Below are 20659 nucleotides of genomic sequence, written 5' to 3' on the forward strand. Positions count from 1 at the left end.
CTGGGGCTATTTTACGTTATTCTCCACAAAGTACCGGCCAATTCCCTAGCATCTCTGAATGACACATATTTTGATAAGGTTTCAGAGTTTTCATTCAATTTTAATAAATAAGCAACACAATCCACAGATTTTTTGCTTGAGTATCAGGATAAATCCTCTTAACTGGCTGAAGCTCAGTCTTTAGTGATCCATTTTTATACACTGAATGCGTCCAGCACTTTCACTCTTAATCAGCTTTAGTTAACTATAGACCTGATTGTTTGACCTTTCAGGAATACATCAAAAGCAGTAATGAACTTTAAGAAAAATCAATAGTGGATTAGAGTGAGACCATCCGAACTTAAGGAACAGCTTTTCCTAAAGGAGAAATCCATAGCCTTATCACACAACTACTGAGCTTTCAACTTAAAACTTTTCCTTGTCTCCTTTTCATGTGCATTTATTTTTCTGATGTAACAGTAGTTCACCAGCATTCTTGTTGGGCTGCATTATCTTTTGGAGGAGGAGCTACAGGACTAAGGCAGGAATCTTGAGTAGGGAGTCCTCCCTAAGGAGACTAGATTTCCCAGAAGGGAATGAGCAGGGACTGGAAATAGCAAAACCTCCTTCAGAGACTACATATCTGCAGAAAGCATTTCCCTACACTTCCTGTTTACCCCAATGCCCTGGAGGCAGCATATTTAAAAGGAGATTATAAGGACCTTTTGCTATCTTCACCCAGGGTTTAGGGGTGCCTGCTGGGAAGGATGCTGCCTTTATAAGAGAAACGGTGTGGCTTAGTGGTAAGAGCATGGGCTTGGGAGTCAGAGGTCATGGGTTCTAATCCCTGCTCCCTCACATGTCAGCTGTGTGACTTTGGGCAAGTCATTTCACTTCTCTGTGCCTCAGTTCCCTCATCTGTAAAATGGGGATTAAGACTATGAGCCCCATGTGGGACAACCTGATTGCCTTGTATCTACCCCAGCGCTTAGAACAGTGCTTGCCACATAGTAAGTGCTTAACAAATACCAACATTATTATTATTATTATTATTATTATTATCCCTTGATGTTTAGAGAAGGTGCTAGGGGATGTGGAAGTTTCTGTTAATTTCCTGCTCTTCTGTTCATTTCTGCCCTACTCTGAATTACAAGTGGCAGAACAGGAATTAGAACCCGAGTCAGAAGGATCTGGATTCTATTCCCGGCTCTGACACTTGTCTAATCTGTGACCTACCTCATCTGTAAAATGGGGATTAAGAATGGGAGTCCCATGTGGGACGTGGACTGTGTCCAACCTTGTATCTACCTCAGCACCTGGTATACTGCCTGGCACAAAGCAAGTGCTTAACAAATACCATAAAAAACGAACAAACAAAAATCCCAAAACAAACAATAAAAAACCAAAACCTCCTGTATGTAAATATTGATCTCTTTTTAAAATGTATACGAGTCTCTCAATGCTTCAAGAGCCCTCTCAGTACTTTTCAAAGTTCTGCTACAGCTTCAAACACCTATAGATTTGCCCTAGATTTGATGTTTTTCCAAGGCGTCATTATATCACCCAACAATGTTAATATAAAGTTCGCAAATTTTTAATATTTTCCTCTTAAAAAATGAAGTAGCTAAGCACAGTGAAACAGCATGGCATAGTGGGTAGAGCACAGGCCTGGGCGTCGGAAGTCTGTGGGTTCTAATCCCAGCCATGCCACTTGTCTGCTGTGTGACCTTGGGCAAGTCACTTTACTTCTCTGGGCCTCAGATACCTCATCCATAAAATGGGGATTGAAACTGTGAGTCCTATGTGGGACAGGGACTGTGTCCTACCCGATTTGCTCATATCTACCTCAACGCTTAGTACAGTGCCTGGCACATAATAAGTGCTTAACAAATACCATAACAGTTATTATATTTTTATTATTATTCTTTAGTTAAAGGGGGGAATGGATTGCCTGTCGACTCTAAATATTTTCAGTCAGTTTCAGCAAATGGCTAAATATCTCATTTTTAAAAATGAATCAAGGATCGCTGCGAATGAAAAGTTCTTAAATTTAAGGAACTATTGGAGACTATAATTTTAACTACAAATACTGAATCTCTGAATCCCATTAAATGAAGGTCCTTTGTGCAACTAAATAATAGGGCTTGGCTGTACTGGAGTCACGCTGAAAGTTATCCTTCATTTCTTACATTCACTTACCTAATGTGAGAGATTTGTGTGTAGAACAGAAGATGATAGCCACCGTGTCCGCGGGTGTGAAACCAGAATTATTCCTAGGGACAGAAATAAAAAAGTTACTAAAACTTTTTGTAAAAGCCTGTTTAAAATAGCATAGATCACAATACCACTGCCAGTATCCATTTGTGTGTTCATATCGTTTGTGTGATCAACCCCGGGGAGAGAAATAATCCTAGCTTCAAATGGGTAGGAGTCATAGATTAGAAAACAAATCATTAGTTTCTGATTTACAGCAACTCTGTAACTCTTTTGAAAAGTATAAAGTTGGGACATTGTAGGTCATCCAAAGTTACTTAAGTATTTTACCTCATTCTTGTCAAATGCGCTGCATCACTAAGTTACTCATTACTCCCTGTACTCAATGGGAGCATGGCTAGCAGGACAAGAGTATGAGTGGTGCCATGCAGGCCACTAGCACTAGAATCAACTCTGTCACCACAGCTCACTCATCTTTCTCTATAAGGGTCCATCATCAATATCACCATCCTCATCTGGCAGTAGCTATTTGGTAAACTGGGTATACTTGGAGCTCTGGTGACTATTTTTCCTTCACTTCTTCAGCCTACTGATTAGCATCCCAAAGGAGTTAATGGGCGGTAGCCATCATTCCTGGTTAGTTAGGTGTTGGCATTGATAGGAGCTGGAAGCTGGAAATAATGATATATTGAGATGCCTTTCAGCTCTCTCCATCTATGACTATTTCAACATGAATAACTGAACATGATCAAAGCTCTTCTCAAAACATTACATAATTCATATGTAACTCATAACTTAATTATTGCTAATGATTATGATAAAAATGATCCTGGCCTCCTTTTCATTTTTATCAACTTCATTTTTCCTTCTGAAATTTTATTATTACATTGTTACGTGTTTTTCTAACCCTCTCAACCTTTTATAATGTTCACGCTCTGTTCCTGACTACTGCAGAATTGTTTTTCTTTTGAATCACTTGGCTTTTCCTTGCAATGCTTCATTTCTTTTCCTTATTTGTGACTATTCCCTCCATATTTTTACTTTCCCCTTTTCAAGCTGGGTTTTATTCCAGGCATTTTTTTTTGGCTTTCCCTTTGCTACTTTATTTTCCCCTTTCAACAAGCTTCTCTTCCACTGCGTCCCTTTAAACTTGTTTTACCAGTGGCTATTTTCAGGGATATCTTTTTTCTGCCATTTCTCTCCTGTATTTCCTCTGCTCACCTGCCATGCACTTTTTAGTCCAATCCAAAAATCATTTCCTGTTTCCTCATAATCTCTTCCTCTCTTTTAGCCTCTCCTCTCTCTCTCTAACTATATTCTCTCCTTGAACTCTGGAGACAATGTAGGACTTTTACAGTTTCACAGAGCCACAGACACTGGGGAGAACCGGCTAGAACTGTATATGACCAAATGTGGTTTAATGAATCAGGTCATTTCCCAGGCTTTTAACATGAGAATCTGGTAACTGTTCTAGAGCCAAAGAAATAACCATAAGATTAGACTAGTCCATTACTTTTCTTTCCTTTTTATTTTATTTTTGGAGAATATAGACAAAGATAAATGATTACGCTGCAATAATCTGAAACCGATCTGGCAAGAAAGGTATTAGAATCAGAACATTTTAGGAATGGGGATCATGTAACAAAACATTTCAGACTTGTATTTTCTTTGTCTTTTTTTTTTCCACACCTGTCCCTATCTCACAGGGATTCTGGGAGGCTCAAGAGTAATGATATGAAAGTACTTTGAAAAAAATGAAACCACTGTATAGATTCAAAAAATCCGTAAACTTTTATTTAAAACGTAGTCTAGAAAACTGCATCTCTGGGGGAAAATTGAAATTTACTTAAAAATTGTAGAAACATGTAGAAGGAGCATGGTCTAGTGGAAACAGAATGGGCATGGAAGTCGGAGGTCCTGGGTTCTAATGCAGACATCACAACTTGTCTGCTGTATGACCTTCGGTAAGTCACATCTCTGTGCCTCAATTACCTTACCTGTAAAATGGGGATTAAGACTGTGAGTCGTGTACTGTGTCCAACCTGATTATCTTGTATCTACCCCCGCACAGTTTTTTTTTAAAAGCTGTGGAAATCCCTGGCCAATGGCCTCCCTGGACCCTGACAATAAGTCAGAACCTTATGTCTCTTTTGTTAATTTTGGCTCAGACCTCTTGCATCATCTTGGAGGATTCAGTTAGGCTCTATTCTTAGATTCCTTTCCTACAGACACTGAAAAAGTGGTATTTGGAGAATGTAAAACAATATACAACTTATGATCCATTGACTCTTCTTCAACACTGCTGACACCAATATTGTGTACAAAAATAAATGGAAAAAAAATTATGATTCTGCTCCAGTTGAGATATTTTCAGTTTCACTTGCAATACTGTTAGATAGGATATTTGTTTCAAACAGAAATGATTTCAAATACCTTATTTACTAGATTTGGGAATGGGAAGTGAGCAAAACTATTTCCAAAGCATGTTTGAGAAGCTCTAAGAGCTTCACATTCACAGGGAAATGCATTCTAGACAGTTAATCGAGGGGAAATTGAAGGTTTTATCTGAACCTAATAATGGAATGTCCAGTTCACTGTGTGGCTGAAACTTCAAAATCCTAGTCTACACATCTTGTGATCTTAGGCACTTTTTCATTTTCACAAATCACAGTGCAACAGCTGATGCAAAATTAGTCCAAAATTACTCCCTTTGTTATAACTAATGGAAATGGGTGGAGCATGTCAGCAAGTACCTGTGGAATGTTTACAGGTGCAAAAGTTGTGAAGACCTGCACTAGGCTGTAGGCACCATCGCATATTACATTTCTGGTATACATATTCAGCAATGAAACCAAATTACATACCTTGTGGAAAAGATGAAAGTTAACAGCATAAAGCTTAGCTGAACTGAAAATACTGAAAGAAAAGGGAACAAAAATAAGTATTAAAAAAAGCCTCATTTTAGGCTGTGGTGTATAATGATTGCAAATAGAAAGAAAAGATGAAAAAATGGTACTATGCGTCATTGATTGTTACGATTGTTATTACAAGTCTATACAGATCAATTGCATTTTGAACTTTATCTTCCTACTTCATTCCTTCTTCCCTGAAGAAAGAAAAATGGTTTGCTTTGGCTTACAGCACGTCTGTATGCAAGTCTTTATATTTAAAATCCACAACTCACTTATGATCCTGTCTCACCCAGACCAATTTCATGTATGCCACCTTATCTCAAATCTCCCTTTTTCCTTCTCAACACGGAATAGTTTAGGCATAGCATAAGAATGTTTGATTTATTTATTTTCAGGTAAAATATCAGTACTGTTATTTACTTTCAATTACATTAGGCTATTTATCAAAAACACCAGATGTGGGATTTCAATATATCTTTGAAAAATTTGACGATCATTTTTTAAAAATCACTGACTTCTTTCAGGCATAACAAATTTATTAATTATTTCATAGCACTCAGGGACATTATTACAGAAAAATTTGGAACAATATTACTATATGAATAGGAGGGTTGTCACTGTCAACTTCTTAAGAACAAAAGATTAAATTCCTGCTTCTGTCTTCACTTGAAAAATGTGCCAAGCTAAAGGGAAATGGTTGGGATTCTGTAAGATTCCCCCGCAATTCAAGCTCAGGTCACTTGACATGACTTTAGACAGTGGCCAGTAAACACTGTGAGTGCTCAATGAATTTCTAGCACTAGGAAGATTAACAGCTACAGTAGAGTTCTTTTACTACACAGTGAGACTCATATTTTTAAGAGATTCTTATGGAGGAGCTAAAAATGCCGTATGATACTTAGGGCACACCTAAAACATGGCTGGTTGTGGATTTCTAAAATACTATCCTCACAATCATAATCAACAGTATTTAGTGAGCCCTATTACATGCAGAACACTGTGCTAGGCTCTCGTTAATATCCAATAGAAGTTACATGGTTTATGTTATTGACTGCATAATGAACTTAAAATTTATTTTAGGCTAAATGTACTTCAACAGCAACAGTTCATCCATTACCTCTATCAAATGGCAATTCCATTTGGCAAATACCAAATCCAGTTCCTATACCAGTTTTAGCATGGTAATTAAAAACTGTTCAAAATGAGTTCACAGTGGGTGCTGAAAGTTCATCTCAATCTTCCCTTAGAAACCATGATATCAAGATAATGGGTATTCTGTTTAACAATATATTTAATAACACTATTTTTTAAAAAAACAAGACACGTTTTTTACCACAGAATTTGGATAGAATGCCGTTAGAAAATTAGGGAACGTTTCTCCAGCAATGGATATTTTTCAAGATAGAATCTAATATGATGGAAGAATAGGTGATGTGCATGCATGTGGCATCAGTCAAGGTGTGATTATTATATGTGCGTTTTCCTTAATATAGACTTTATCAGGAATGTAACCCCTCTGTGTAGGAGAATTGAGTAATACTGCTTTAGAGGGAAACCTAATGGTATGTAATAAGGTAATTGGCATCATGCTTCTTTTTACAGTGGAGTTACAAAAATGTGTTGAGAGAAAACAATGAAGCATTTAGGTTTTTTTTCTTATCACTTCTAAAATCCATTTTAAAAGGGGAAAAAGTCACTAATCATTGTTGCCAAGCAAAATGAATGGCGGGAAGGATAGTAAATCCACAGACTTACTTATGAACACTATTATAACCAAGCTGAATTTATCCAGGTCAATATTTGGATTAGCGAAGGTATCACAGAACGTTGTATAGATAATCATAAGGAGCACACTGCTGCTGATTGCACCAAAAGGTGGTTTCTTCCTCTCGAGCCAATCCTTTATGTATCTTCGGACAATCTGAAATACAGAAATCAACAGGTTGCCTCTTTCCAGAGATGTAGAGAGCTAAGTTGGGCATCACAAAGTGAATCTGACAGCCGAAAGACATAAAGGGAAAAGAATAATTCGGATGATGGCCACAGTGGATTTCAAAGCTTCTCTGACACACAGCTCTTCTTCAGGGGAATTTAACATTTGTAGTGCAACTTCCACTGGGCGTCCATAATGAGAGTATACCTTCAAATACATTCAAATCTGTCCTTAATCATGCCAAATGTTCTTTGCTAGCTGTCACTGAGACATGCCCATTAAGCATCCCCAAAGTTTATCTCCTCTGCTGATCCTAATGGATGTCTGTAATTATCATGGTCCCTTTTGCATCAACAGACAATTCCAAGGGCAACTTTGGGAATCTTAAAAATCTGACATCTTCAGGAATTTCATGATGGTAGATAATCGAAAGTGATCCATGGAACACATTAATATTTAAAAAGCTAGAGATGCACCAGAAGTTTTTAATTAAATTATAACTCATGTTTGAAAAGCAAAAGTGCAAGTGTTGTGGGAGTTTAAATAATTCAAACTCTGACTATCTGGAGTTTTTATAAACCCAAAGACAAATGCCATTTGCATGCTCATAGAATGCCAGAATTAACACTTAAAAATTAACAAACCTGCTGTATGTAGTACAACTTCACAAGAAGAATGAAACTCAAAAAAGTTGTTTGTGGGATTCTTCAGCTGTAAAAATTACTCTGATTGTAAAGTAGTACTCGACAGAATCAGAGAGAGGTTTGGCTTGAACATTACATGTGTGCTGCTGTAGTTAAATCTTCTATTCCATTTTTAGGGACAAGCTTTTAAAAAAGTTACATCCTAGATGAGGCTTGTGTTATTTTTTCACTTATCACATTATCCTGTGAGCCTGCCCGACAGGAAGAGATTTTATTATGGCTGATAACCACGATCTATAAACAATAACAAAATCAGAGAATTTGTACTGGCATTCCAAATGGGTTTCTGTTTTGTCCAAATCCCTTTATCATTAATTTAATTTTTTTAAAAAAAGACATTATAGCAGAAATCTCTAGTCTATGGGCAGGAATCGTGCCTACCTAATCTGTTATACTACACTCTCAATGCTTAGTACACTGCTCTGAACAGTGTCTGCACTCAATAACTTCCACTGATTGGTTGATTTAAAAAAATACCTCTGGATGCCCCAAACACACATCTTTCTAAGAAAAATGCTGGATTTTCTTCAGAATTACCCACAAATGACTTACTCCTGTTAAGGAGTTGTCTGTCATTTAAGCAAGGCCTTAAAAATAATGCTGGGAGAAGAACAAAAACATGAGAGGCCACACTGGATGATTTCAACGTCATGTTGGGTGTATAAAACGGGCAGAAGACAGAAAACATATCTGGTTCTAAAATATAGGTTGAATAATGTCCATTCCTCTCCCCCAACTCACCAAAAAAAAAAAAAAGGCTGAACCACCAGGTAATAAACCCACAAATTTAACCCACATGAGAATTTTCTAGCCCTTCCAATTTAGACACCAGATATGAAATACTTACAAAAAACCTAGTTATATATAAAACTAACTGTGTAAACCGGTTGACTTACTTTCCACTGAACTCTCTGCTTCTTCTTGGGAAGGAAAGTTGATGGTGGTATAATTATCGTATTCTTCCCAGGTAATTTTCATAGCAACTTCTATGGGGACTTGGGCAGAAAGAAAAAAACACCTCTACAGGACTAACACAGTGTAAGGATGCTAGGCCACTTCCTCGTACTGAGCACAGCCTTAAGAGCACCAACACCAACTGTGTGGGGGGAAGTACGCTGTAATTTCATATTTTATATTTTCAGAAATGTTCATATAGTCAGAATTTTCATATGATCAGATTTCATATTTTCAGAAAACAATAAAAGCCTCTTTGTAGTTCCTAGCTTTCCTGAATATTTATCTGGGGAAGAGGGGACATTCTGAAACCCTAGCACACTAGCGGTAGTGACCACAATTTTAGGATCAAAGTATACAGATGAAGTGAGATTAATGTACCTTTTGAAAAAGCTTCACCAAATCTCTTATTCTTGCCTAATTTCTCATAAGTGCCACTTCATATTTCACTACAAAATACACTCCAATACACTTCAGCTCCAATTCTGGATGGAGTGTGCAACTCTGATGTGCATCTCTGAATGTTAAATGTAACAAATCATCCACTTGCTTTAATTACCAGAGATTATGGCTGTGTTTAAAAACTAATGGTTGAGTAGAATGTTTGAAAGCAGAGTTTTAATGGTTAGATAATGCCTTCCGATTATTGATGCAATATTTCAATTTTGTACGAGCTTGAACTACATCATTTTACAGTAATTATGATCAAAATCTTCAAAGTTTGCACTGAATGTTAATGTGATTGTAACCTAAATTTGATGTGGATATTTTATGTAAGTCTTTGATCAAAAGGTAGTTTTGATTCTCCAAAAGATAATGTATGGAGACTTTATACAACTTAAGAATCTTTTGAGAAAACCCTTTTAAGAGTCTAGGAATCCTAAGGGCAAAAACTGTGATTAATCTAAATGAGTTGCTAAACATCTAAATATAATATGTTCCCTATAGGTAACTGACTACTACATATTGGATTATTACATAAACAACTTTGGTTTATTTGATAAAATAACCTCTCTGAGAGAAATTGTCTATAACCTCTACAGTTTCTCTGAGGAAAATGTCTTTAAAATATTAAATCCCATGAGCACAATCCTCCATCAAAAAGCAGCCCCCAAATTTAGTATTTGCAAGAGGAAGATATGTATCAAGGTACGTTTACCCGACGTCACAACATAAATGTTGATGTTGCATTCTTTGACACATTCCTAGGAACAGATATTGGACTTCTGTAAAGATTTTCCTAATTTTATAATTATGGAGGTATGTATACTTAGTATGCATTCACATTTTTCTTGACTTTATTAGGGATATTTATTTTACAACATTCACTTAATGGCAATAAAGACTCCAGAATTTTCTCTAATTGCCATGTAGTTTTATTACCAAGAAAGGGTAAATAAAATGTGGACAGTTTGCCACCCATCAGAGCTGTCAACAATATCCTTCCCAGAAGTAAAGCATATCTCTGTAATTCATATTAAATGCACTCTGGTAGCAGCACTTTTCATCTAATTGTTTGATTGGGAATTTATATCTACCCTATACCCATCTGGTAAGCTTCTTGAAGGCAAGAACATATAGAGCTCTCCGGAATATATATAGTTCAACTACACATATATAGTTTCTCTGCACCAAGGATTGATTGTTAAATGCAATGGTGATGAAAATGATAATACAAGTGATGGATTTTTAAAAATCCCGGCGAACAGTTAAAGGGGCTGCCTGTATCTTCATTCTGCACAGATGCCAAATTTTATTGGTTGGGTTGGAGGGGACCTGAGCAGTGTATCTCCCTGTGCTCGGCTGGATTTTGGATGGTTCTTTTACCTAACCCACTGGACAGCAAGCCACAAGAAGAGGGGAGGTAAAAGGGGAACGGAACAGGAACCTTTTTTCCCAGAAAAACCACCCCAATGCGGCTATCCCAGAACCAAATGAATCCAAGATAGAGGCTTGAGAGTGTGGGTGTGTGTCATAGAACTGAGTCATAAATGATGCTTTAAGGATATTACTAAAGATAGCACTTTGCAGCCTAAGTATTTGTATAATTCCACAGTGTGGACCCAAGTTAAAGTCCCTGCCTTCAGGGAGCTTTCAATCTAAAGGGGAGACAAACAAAAATGATTTATAAATAATGGATGCAGGAGGAAGAACAAAGATATAATACATCAGGATAAGATAGCTTAATAAATGAATATACAAATAAATATAGAAATATACATTAGTGCTGAGGATAGGAACAAAATACACTAGTGCTAAAGGTGGCTGTAGAGTTGTCAGTTTCTAGGGCATTGTGAATTCATTGGAAGTTTCCCATAAGAGGTGAGGTTTTATAAGGGTTTTGAAGATGGGGAAAACAATGATTAGGCTAATTTGATGAGAGGGAGAGGAGTTCCAGACAAGGAATAATGTTAATGACCAGGCAGAGGTGAGAAAGTCAGAAGCAAGGTAAGATTAAAAAGCAAGCTTTGGCAGGAACAAAAATTGTGAGTGGGAGAAAACCAATTTGTTCATGAATAGAGACTGGTGGAGAGCCTTAAAGCCAATTTTTAGTAGTTTTTGCTTAGTGTTTAGGAGATGTGTAGTCACTAAATATTTTTGAGAAATGGTAACACTTTACCCAGTGATATTTCAAGGACATGGATGTGGTATTAACTGAAGAGGGATGAGGCTGGAGGGAGACCAGCAAAGAAGCTGACACCATGGTCTAGAAGTGCTACACAAGACCTTGGACCAGGGAAACAGCTGTTTGGTGAGAAGGAAGAGTGAGATCTGGGAAGTGTTGTGGAGGAAAAACTAGCAGGATACATCAGATGACTCAATGTGAGGGCTGAAACATAACAAAATGTCCGTGATGACACTAAAGTAACAGCTTTGGGGATGGTCTGGTAGGAAAGCTAACAGGTGGGGAGGGTTAGGAGGCAAAATGAGAAGTTCAGTTTAGACACATTGAGGAAACAACTTTCACTAGGGTAATAAATGGAAAACAATCAACAAACTTTGACAGAGAAGTGCCCCAGTTTTCTCTTTGCAGAGGGAGAAAAAAATGATTCTGAGAGGAGGGAAGGGCATTCTGATAAAGAGATTAGTTATGTATGCCTTCAGGATCTTTACTAACTCACTTATGTAGTTTATAGAAATTTAAGTGCAGTATTCTAGAATTTGTGACAAGTTCTCATTATTTTCCACCTCTCTCCCTAAGGAGACAGAAAATATGACAACTTCTTTTTATAAAGCCTTTATCTTATTGTTTCACCTCTGGCACTTGAGTTTTTCTCTATTTCTTAAGTATCAGGAAGGGCACATAGACTAAAGATTAACAGAAATGTCCTGGAGTAGATAAGCTTCAGTTCCATTTTCTGTGGCACCAATGAGTTGCACCCAACATTCAACATTGCCCATATCCCATCCTTTGATTAATGGAAATAATGATGTTTAACAAAAAAACTCAGCGCTTCTATGATGCTATCCGTGCTATGAAGCATCAATCAACTGCTTGTATTTTTCACTTATCTAAGATTTCTTTCTTTTTCTCCCTTGTCGTTTTCCTCACAAGTCACTTTTAACAGGGCGCATAACAGAATCTTTTTTCTGAATGTAAAAGTCATTCCCCTAACAGAAGGCAACTCCCCAATTTCCCTTTCACCCCAGTTAACCAATATTTTTCACCTACTGAATACCATATTCCAGCATTAGTGTTGTCCTTTGGTTAAAAGATGTCACTGTAAATGTTTGTGAGATTGTATCCATAAATGTGAGTGAATTTGAGACTCTCTTCCACAATTTGTTCATGGAAATACAGAAGTGTTCTAGCCCCTTGCCATGCAGATGGAGAACTGCTCAGGCCCCAGCAGTCAAGACAGGAAACAAATGTCCTTTTGCCAGCACAACTATATTCCACTCAACCAAGTAACTGATATTTCTTTCTTATTGACTAGCACGTTCATCTTTTTCCTTTTTTCATTTGAGTTTTTCCAACCATCTTTTTCATTTCTTGGTACCATTTTCACTGCTCCTTATTTACTGATAGGATGATTTGTAAAAGTAACACATCATTGCTTAATCCCCTGGAAGAGATACACTTTAAACTCAATATGTGTAATTCCTCTGCCAACACTTCTTCACTAAACTGGGACATTCATATTTGCTTTCATGTCCTTTTCACACACTTTTCTTGGACAATGATCATTTTCAACTTTGATGTCCTACCTCCTAGTGGCTTGAGACAGGGCAAATGCTTCTGGCTATTGATGAGATATTGGAGATTTTTTTCATGTCCATCAGTACATGATCAATCTAGTCCTGGATTTGCCCACTGGGACTTTCCCCTTGCCATCTCTTTTTTTGAGTGTACTGTATTGTACAAGGAAAAAATGATAAGGAATATGTACTTCTCCTCAGGGAAATTTGGAATGTGATTTGGAAAGGAGAAGCAGTGTGAACTAGTTCATAGAGAACAGGCCTGGGACTCAGTAGGACAAGGATTCTAATCCCAGCTCCACCATTTATCTGTTGTGTGTCCTTGGGCAAATAATTTAACTCCTCTGTTGTCAACAATTACCTCATCTGTAAAATGGGGACTAAGCCTGTGAGCCCCATGAGGGACATGGACTGTATCCAACCTGATTAGCTTGTGCCTACCCCAGTGCTTAGAACAGTGCCTGATACATAGTAAGTGCTTAACAAATGCCGTAAAGAAAAAAGAAAGGTTTATACATAAGTTAAAGGTGGCAGCATAAATGGGAGGTGGTGGTGGTGAGGGCTGAAAAGAATAGGAAGAAATATAAGGCTGAAATAGAATATCTTTTGGTCCTGAATAATGAAAATGGAGAAAGAAGAGCAAACAGAGTCAGTATGAAATTCTGAATTCAATCTGTCACCAAATCCTGCAGGGTTAACCTTCATAATATCACTGAAATCCACCCTTTCCTCTCCATCTAAACTGCTAACATGTTAACTCAAGTATCCTATCCTGCCTTAATTACTACTGCATCAGCCTCCTTGCTGACCTCCCTGCCTCCTGTCTCTCCCCACTCCGGTCCATACTTCATTCCACTGCCCAAACTACTTTTCTACAAAAATGTTCCGCTCATGTTTCCACACTCCTCAAGAACCTCCAATGGTTCATTCATTTCATCCAATCGTATTTATTGAGCGCTTACTGTGTGCAGAGCCCTGTACTAAGCGCTTGGGAAGTACAAGTCTGCAACATATAGAGACGGTCCCTATCCAACAATGGGCTCACAGTCTAGAAGGGGGAGACAGACAACATCAAATGTAACTCCTTACAATTGGCTTAAAGCATTCAATCACCTTTGTTCCTACTACCTTACCTCTTTCAGTGTGTTTGTTTCTATGGATTTTGTTAAGCACTTACTATGTGCCAGGCACTGTTCTAAGCACTGGGGTAGATACAAAGTAATCAGGTTGAATGCAGTCCATGTCCCACTTGGGGCTCACAGTCTTAATCCCCATTATAAAGATGAGGTAACTGAGGCACAGAGAAGTTAAGTGACTTGCTCAAGGTCCTACAGCAGACAGGTGGCTGAGCCGGGATTAGAATCCAGAACTTTCTGACTTTTCTGAGCTCTAACCACTAAACCAGGTGGTTTCTCACATTTCCTTCTACAGCCCAGCCAGGACTCTTCACTCCTCTATTGCCAACCAATTTACTGCATTTCTAACTCATCCATCTCACTGCTGACCCCTTGCCCACACTGTATTGTACTCTCTCAAGCATTTACTACAGTGCTCTTCACATAGTAAATGTTCAATAATGTTCATTGATTCTGCCTTTGGCCTGGAACTCCCTCCCTCTTCATATCTAACCCTAACCCTCTTAATAGCTGACAGATTCATTCAATCATATTTACTGAGCACTTACTGTGTGCAGAGCACTGTACTAAGCGCTTAAGCCCCATTCTCAAAGCATTAATAAAAGCACATCTCCTCCAAGAAGCCTTCCCTGACGAAGCCTTCATTTCCTCTACTCCAACTCCTGAACTCGGATTTGTACACTTTATTCATCCTTCTCTCAGCCCCACATCACTTATGTACATAACTAATTTATTTATATTCATGTCTGTCTCTTCCTCAGACTATACGCTCCTTATTATAATGTACTCTCTCAAATGCTTACTACAGTGTTCTACACAAAGTAAGTGCTCAATAAATATGACTGGTTAATAGAAATATGTGCAAAATTCTACAATGCTATTTACTCTTTCAATTGCATGGCGCCAAAAGCAAATGCAAAACTCCTCTTAGACGATATGTGGGAAGAATTTCAAAACTCCATTTATACTGTGATACATGGAAAATGTCAATGCTGAATGGATAAATATCTCAAAACATGAACTATACAACCATTGACAGTGCTCACCGGTTCAACATATACTCAAAAACTGACACACACTGACTCAATGGAAAACCAGAGACTATACTATTGAAGAAAGGAGTCTGAAGATCTTTAAAAGTGCTTCCAAATACCTAGTCTCTCACAAGCAGACAATGCCTTCAACAGAGTCCTACTCTATCAAAGATCATTTTGAACTCTATTCTAGTTGAGTATGAGGTAATTTTATTTATGCATTCATTCAATCATATTTATTGAGCGCTTACTGTGTTTAGAGCACTGTACTAAGCACTTATGATTCCATCTATAAATCACATCCTTAGAGAAGCAGTGTGGCTTAGTAGAAAGAGCATGGGCTTGGGATTCAGAAGACGCAGGTTCTAATCCCGGCTCTGCCACTTGTCTGCCGTGTGACTGTGCCTCAGATGCCTCATATGTAAAATGGGGATTATGACTGTGAGCCCCACATGGGACAACCTGATTACCTTGTAATCAGTTCTTACTGACGGTGCTTGGCACATAGTAAGCACTTAAAAATATCATAATTATCACTGTTGGGTAGGGACTGTCTCTATATTTTGCCAATTTGTACTTCCCAAGTGCTTAGTACAGTGCTCTGCACACAGTAAGCGCTCAATAAATACGATTGATGATTATTATCCTTAAATACCATCATAATAATTATTATTCTGTCCTTTCATATCTAACAGAAGATTATCAAGACAAGCAAACCTAGTTTGCTTCACATTTGTAAATTACAAGAAAATGTTCCTATCCAGTGGACTTCAACACTTATTTTACATGCTCCTTGAAATTGGAACTGATTGGGCCTAAATTAGGTTGCTTGGAGGAGATGAGATGTAACTGCATCACTGAAATTAAAATGATCTATACCATTTCATAAGCATCAATAGTGAGGTCAAGTAGGACATTACATTTCTCCAAAATTGTTTCCAGCCATATTAGAGGAGTAGCTATTCCCAGTCAATTGACACACCTCCTGTTCTCAGACAAATGAATTCTATTTGCAAGTGACGTGTCAGAACTGAGGACAGTAAGGCACATTAAGTTGGGCTGGAGATGCACTGTTAGAAGCCCAAATTGATGTGCAACAAATATTACCTGGAAGGATCAATGAAATACCAGAAGACCACATCTATTTTGGCCAGGAAATATTAATTTGCTGCAGAAGGCGGCAGGAAGAGGAAATCTTATTCCATAGTAAATCACTGTAAGACAGTGAGCTGATCATGATCTCTTTTTGAGCCTACAGTTTTGCTACCAATGAGATCAGAATGTTGGATGACAGTATGCACCAAGAGAAGATGGTTGTAACCTAAACATGCATGTGCCAAGTTTTACGTCAAAATCACATTGAGAAGCAACGTGGCTTAGTGGAAAAATCCCGGGCTTGGGAGTCAGAGGTCGTGGGTTCTAATCTCCACGCTGCCACTTACCAGCTATGTGACTTTGGGTAAGTCACTTAGCTTCTCTGGGCCTCAGTTACCTAATCTGTAAAATGGGGATTAAAATTGTGAGCCCCACCTGGGGACGACCTGGTTACCTTGTATCTACCAAAGCGCTTAGAACAGTGTTCAGCACATAGTAAGCGCTAAACAAAATACCATCATTATTATTATGATTACTATTCCAAATGAAGGAATCAAGAAGCTTACAAGGATCCAAATGCTGAAGTAAAATGAAACTGGAAAAGCCTTGTACCTCACTGGCTGGACAATGGATGGACCTCCCGTTTAACTAAATTGATGGCCTCCTCCTCCTCCACACTAAGGGTCCCATGGAATACTGAGAATGCATTGGGAAAATCCAAAGACAGAGATTTGGAAAGAGATAGATCAGCACCCACAAGTTAGAAGAGAATGGTTTGTCATTGACTTGTGATTGTAATTGTACTGTACTACCCCAAGCCCTAAATACAGTGTTCTGCAAACAGTAAGCGCTTGGTTAATTCATTCATTTATTCAATCATATTTATTGAGCACTTACTGTGTACAGAACACTGTACTAAGCGCTTGGGAAGTACAAGTCAGCAACATTTAGAGACGGTCCCTACCCAACAATGGGCTCACAGTCTAGAAGGGGGAGACAGACAACAAAACAAAACATGTAGACAGGTGTCAAAATAGTCAGAACAAATAGAATTAAAGCTATATGCACATCATTAACAAAATAAATAGGATAGTAAATATGTACAAGTAAAATAGAGTAATAAATCTGTACAAATATATATATACACAAGTGCCGTGGGGAGGGGAAGGAGGTAGGGCGGAGGGGGTTGGGGAGGAGGAGGGAAAAAGGGGACTCAGTCTGGGAAGGCCTCTTGGAGGAGGTGAGCTCTCTGTAGGGCTTTGAAGGGAGGAAGAGAGCTAGTTTGGCAGATGTGTGGAGGGAGGGCATTCCAGGCCAGGGGAAGGACGTGGGCCAGAGGTCGAAGGTGAGACAGGCGAGAACGAGGCACAGTGAGGAGGTTAGCGGCGGCAGAGGGGCGGAGGGTGCGGGCTGTGCTGTAGAAGGAGAGAAGGGAGGTGAGGTAGGATGGGGCGAAGTAATGGAGAGCCTTGAAGCCAAGAGTGAGGAGTTTTTGCAGGATTCTTAGATTGACAGAAAGCCACTGGAGATTTTTGAGGAGGGGAGTAACATGCCCGGAGCATTTCTGCACAAAGATGATCCGGGCAGCAGAGTGAAGTATAGACTGAAGTGAAGTGAACTGAAGTGGGTTAATGAGAAGCAGTGTGGCCTGGTGGATAGAACATGGCTCTGAGAGTCAGAAGGACCTGGGTTCTAATCCCCGTTCCGCCACCTGTCTGCTATGTGACCTTGGGCAAATCATTCACTTCTCTGTGTCTCAGTTACCTCATTTGTAAAATGGGGATTAAGACTGTGAGCCCCATGTGGGACATGGACTGGGTCCAACCTGACGAGCTTGTTTCTACACCAGTGCTTAGTACAGTGCCTGGCACATAGCGCTTAACAAATATCATTAAGAAAATAAGTACAATTGACTGATTGATAGAAGGAACAAGGATGAGTCAGATAAAAATAAAAAATATGAAATGACTAGGCTCCTAATGAAGTACAGCCTATACACATCTATGTAATTTTATAGGTTTCAAAAATTTCTAGAACCATAACACTAAGTCTTTAGCTTTAAAGACTGTTCAATATGAAGTGCCTGCTTTTAGGTGACAGACAATTCACCAATGGGGAGACCCCGGAATGCATAAATGAAAATGCTCAGGCATACTTTTTTATTATTTATTCATAGAAAACAGTGGGATTTTGGTGTACTGCTTTGAAAATGTTTAAACTAGCAGAATATAATGAAAGTGTAGTGAGAATTCTATTTCATTAACATTTAATCATAAATCACCCTTAAATATAAAACATAAAATAGAAAGGTTGTCATAAGCACTTAGGTGTTGAAAGAAGAGAAGTTTGTAAGAAAGGAAAAGGAAATATTCCAGTGGCTTTCATTGTTTTTGTTATCTGCCAATTCTGAAAAGAATTAAAATCCTCAAAACAAAGAAACAGACATCTCTGGGCAAACTTTAAAAACTAAAGGAAGATAAGAAACTGCTTTAGAGCCTGATCTTTCCACAAAAAAAAAAATCTTTTTACACCTACTCCATGTAAGGGAAAAGTCTTTTGACACTTCAGTGTAGCCCATTATTACGGGTATCCAATATTTCATGTCACCTTATTACAATCCTGCTCTATGCTGACAAAACTAAACAAAAACTTAGACACTTCAACAAATGCCAACTTTCACATGCTTCAAAATGAGTTTATTCATACTGCAGGTCTCTGATCTATTCCCCACTCCACATAAAGGAGTTACAGAAAGTGTGTACTAACTACAGATTACTATCCATAACCGAATTTTTTAAGACCAACAAAATCAACATGATGTTAGACTAACTTCGTTCATGACATAAGCCAAACATACAGCTGAGAACTACTGCTCGTGAACATTACTCTCGAGTGGCCACTGTTACAACATTCTGAATATGATCAAGAATGTCTCAGCTTAAAATCACCCTCAAGAGAAGACTGACCTGGCTTCCTCTTCTTCATCATTTCCTTTGTATTAATGAAAGCTATTTAGGTAATTTCTCTTCCGTAATTGCTCTAATAACAGCTCCTTTTCAGTGTCTAAAATCCAAGGTATATTTTACTTATCAAGGATCAACAATGTATAGTTTCTTCCTTTAAGGAACTTGTATGTACAACCCATTAACTTTGGGGGAATTTTCCAAAAGTGTGAAATCAGATTCCACTATGCGAAACTATAAACAAAACAGCTGAAAACAAATTTCCTTCAAATTTTAAAAAGAACCAGGAATCATTGCGTAGGGAGTTAAACAGAAAGACTTCTGCTGCTGCCTTACAGGAGTGAGGGTGAAAAAGGAAGTATTCCCAAGGCTCATTTTTGCTCGTGATTACAGGATTTTTCTATTATTTTTCCCAAACTTCTCATTGATATAGACTCACACTTAAGCATAACAGTAATAGTGAGATGATGGATCTCAACTATGAGGAATATATAAAACCATCCTTAAGAATCTACTTCCCTGAGGTGATTTCCTATATGTTTACTTCTAAAACTGTGAGTTTTCACTTGACATTGTGCATCTGCCTGGATAGAATAAATACAATGTAATATCAGAAAAAAACTACTGGGCAAACAGGTGGGGCATTCATTGGTTAAGGTGTGAGGCCAACAACTTGAGTTTTCCTTCAAAGTTCATTATGAAGCCCAGCATAATGGAGGGTGGTACTACTCTGATTTGTGATGATACTTAAAATTTATTTTCCGGCAGAATTTTGTTTTCTTAATCTTACTTTGCAAATGTTGACAGATCAGTCTTCCCTAGTATGTGCAAAACATACCAGCTTCCTTCCGTTCCCTCACACTACTATGAAATCCAACAACAAAAATCAATATTCTTCCATAAAGGCTCAGAATGTGTGACAATCTGCAGGCCTAGTATATAGGATACAGCAAGGGCCTGGGAGTTAGAAGGTCATGGGTTCCAATTCTGGCTCTGCCACTTGTTTGCTGTCTGACCTTGGGCAAGTCATTTCACTTCTCTGTGCCTCAGTTACCTCATCTGCAAAATGAGGATTAAGACTGTGAGCCCCACATGGAACAGGGACTGTGTCCAACCCGATTTGCTTGTATCCACCCCAGTGTTTAAGACAGTGCCTGACACATAGTAAGTACTTAAAAATACTATTATTGTTATTATTATTATAATCACTTGGAGAACAATGTGATATTATTAAAAATGAAACAAATTTTTACTATAATTTTGTGATGAATTTGGCACTCATTCACTGTAGCACTCACCCCAAACTTCACTCTGTCCTTCCAGCTCTTCCATTCATTTCACTCATTCAATCACATACAAGAATTCTAACATCACTTTGTGCATAAATGAGAAAGATCTGACTTTACCTGCCCAATAATGAGAGGAACGACCACAGTCATAAAAAGCTGAGAAAATATAGATGAAAAAGGCACAGAAGAAGATGATCCCAGCTGGAAAATAAGAAAATAAATATATCTGGTTAATGGTTATTTATA

At 38.2% G+C, this 20659-nt stretch overlaps 1 protein-coding gene across 4 annotated transcripts in view; it reads right to left on the reverse strand.

The window, feature by feature from the left end:
• The window catches only part of SLC10A7 (solute carrier family 10 member 7), a 178102-nt gene that overhangs the window by 24202 nt on the left and 133241 nt on the right, over positions 1–20659 (reverse strand). For all 4 annotated transcript variants that reach the window (XR_005453411.1, XM_038755107.1, XM_038755106.1 and 1 more), the window contains 4 exons: positions 20531–20614; positions 6861–7026; positions 5058–5109; positions 2179–2252 (listed from right to left, as the gene is read on the reverse strand). Coding sequence is in view for 3 of the 4 variants with exons in the window: in XM_038755107.1 (XP_038611035.1) it covers positions 2179–2252; positions 5058–5109; positions 6861–7026; positions 20531–20614 (376 nt within the window). In the remaining variant the exon portion in view is untranslated. The remainder of the gene's footprint in view (positions 1–2178; positions 2253–5057; positions 5110–6860; positions 7027–20530; positions 20615–20659) is intronic.

The sequence above is a fragment of the Tachyglossus aculeatus genome, chromosome 12 (genome assembly GCF_015852505.1).
Source record: "Tachyglossus aculeatus isolate mTacAcu1 chromosome 12, mTacAcu1.pri, whole genome shotgun sequence".
Taxonomy (NCBI): domain Eukaryota; kingdom Metazoa; phylum Chordata; class Mammalia; order Monotremata; family Tachyglossidae; genus Tachyglossus; species Tachyglossus aculeatus.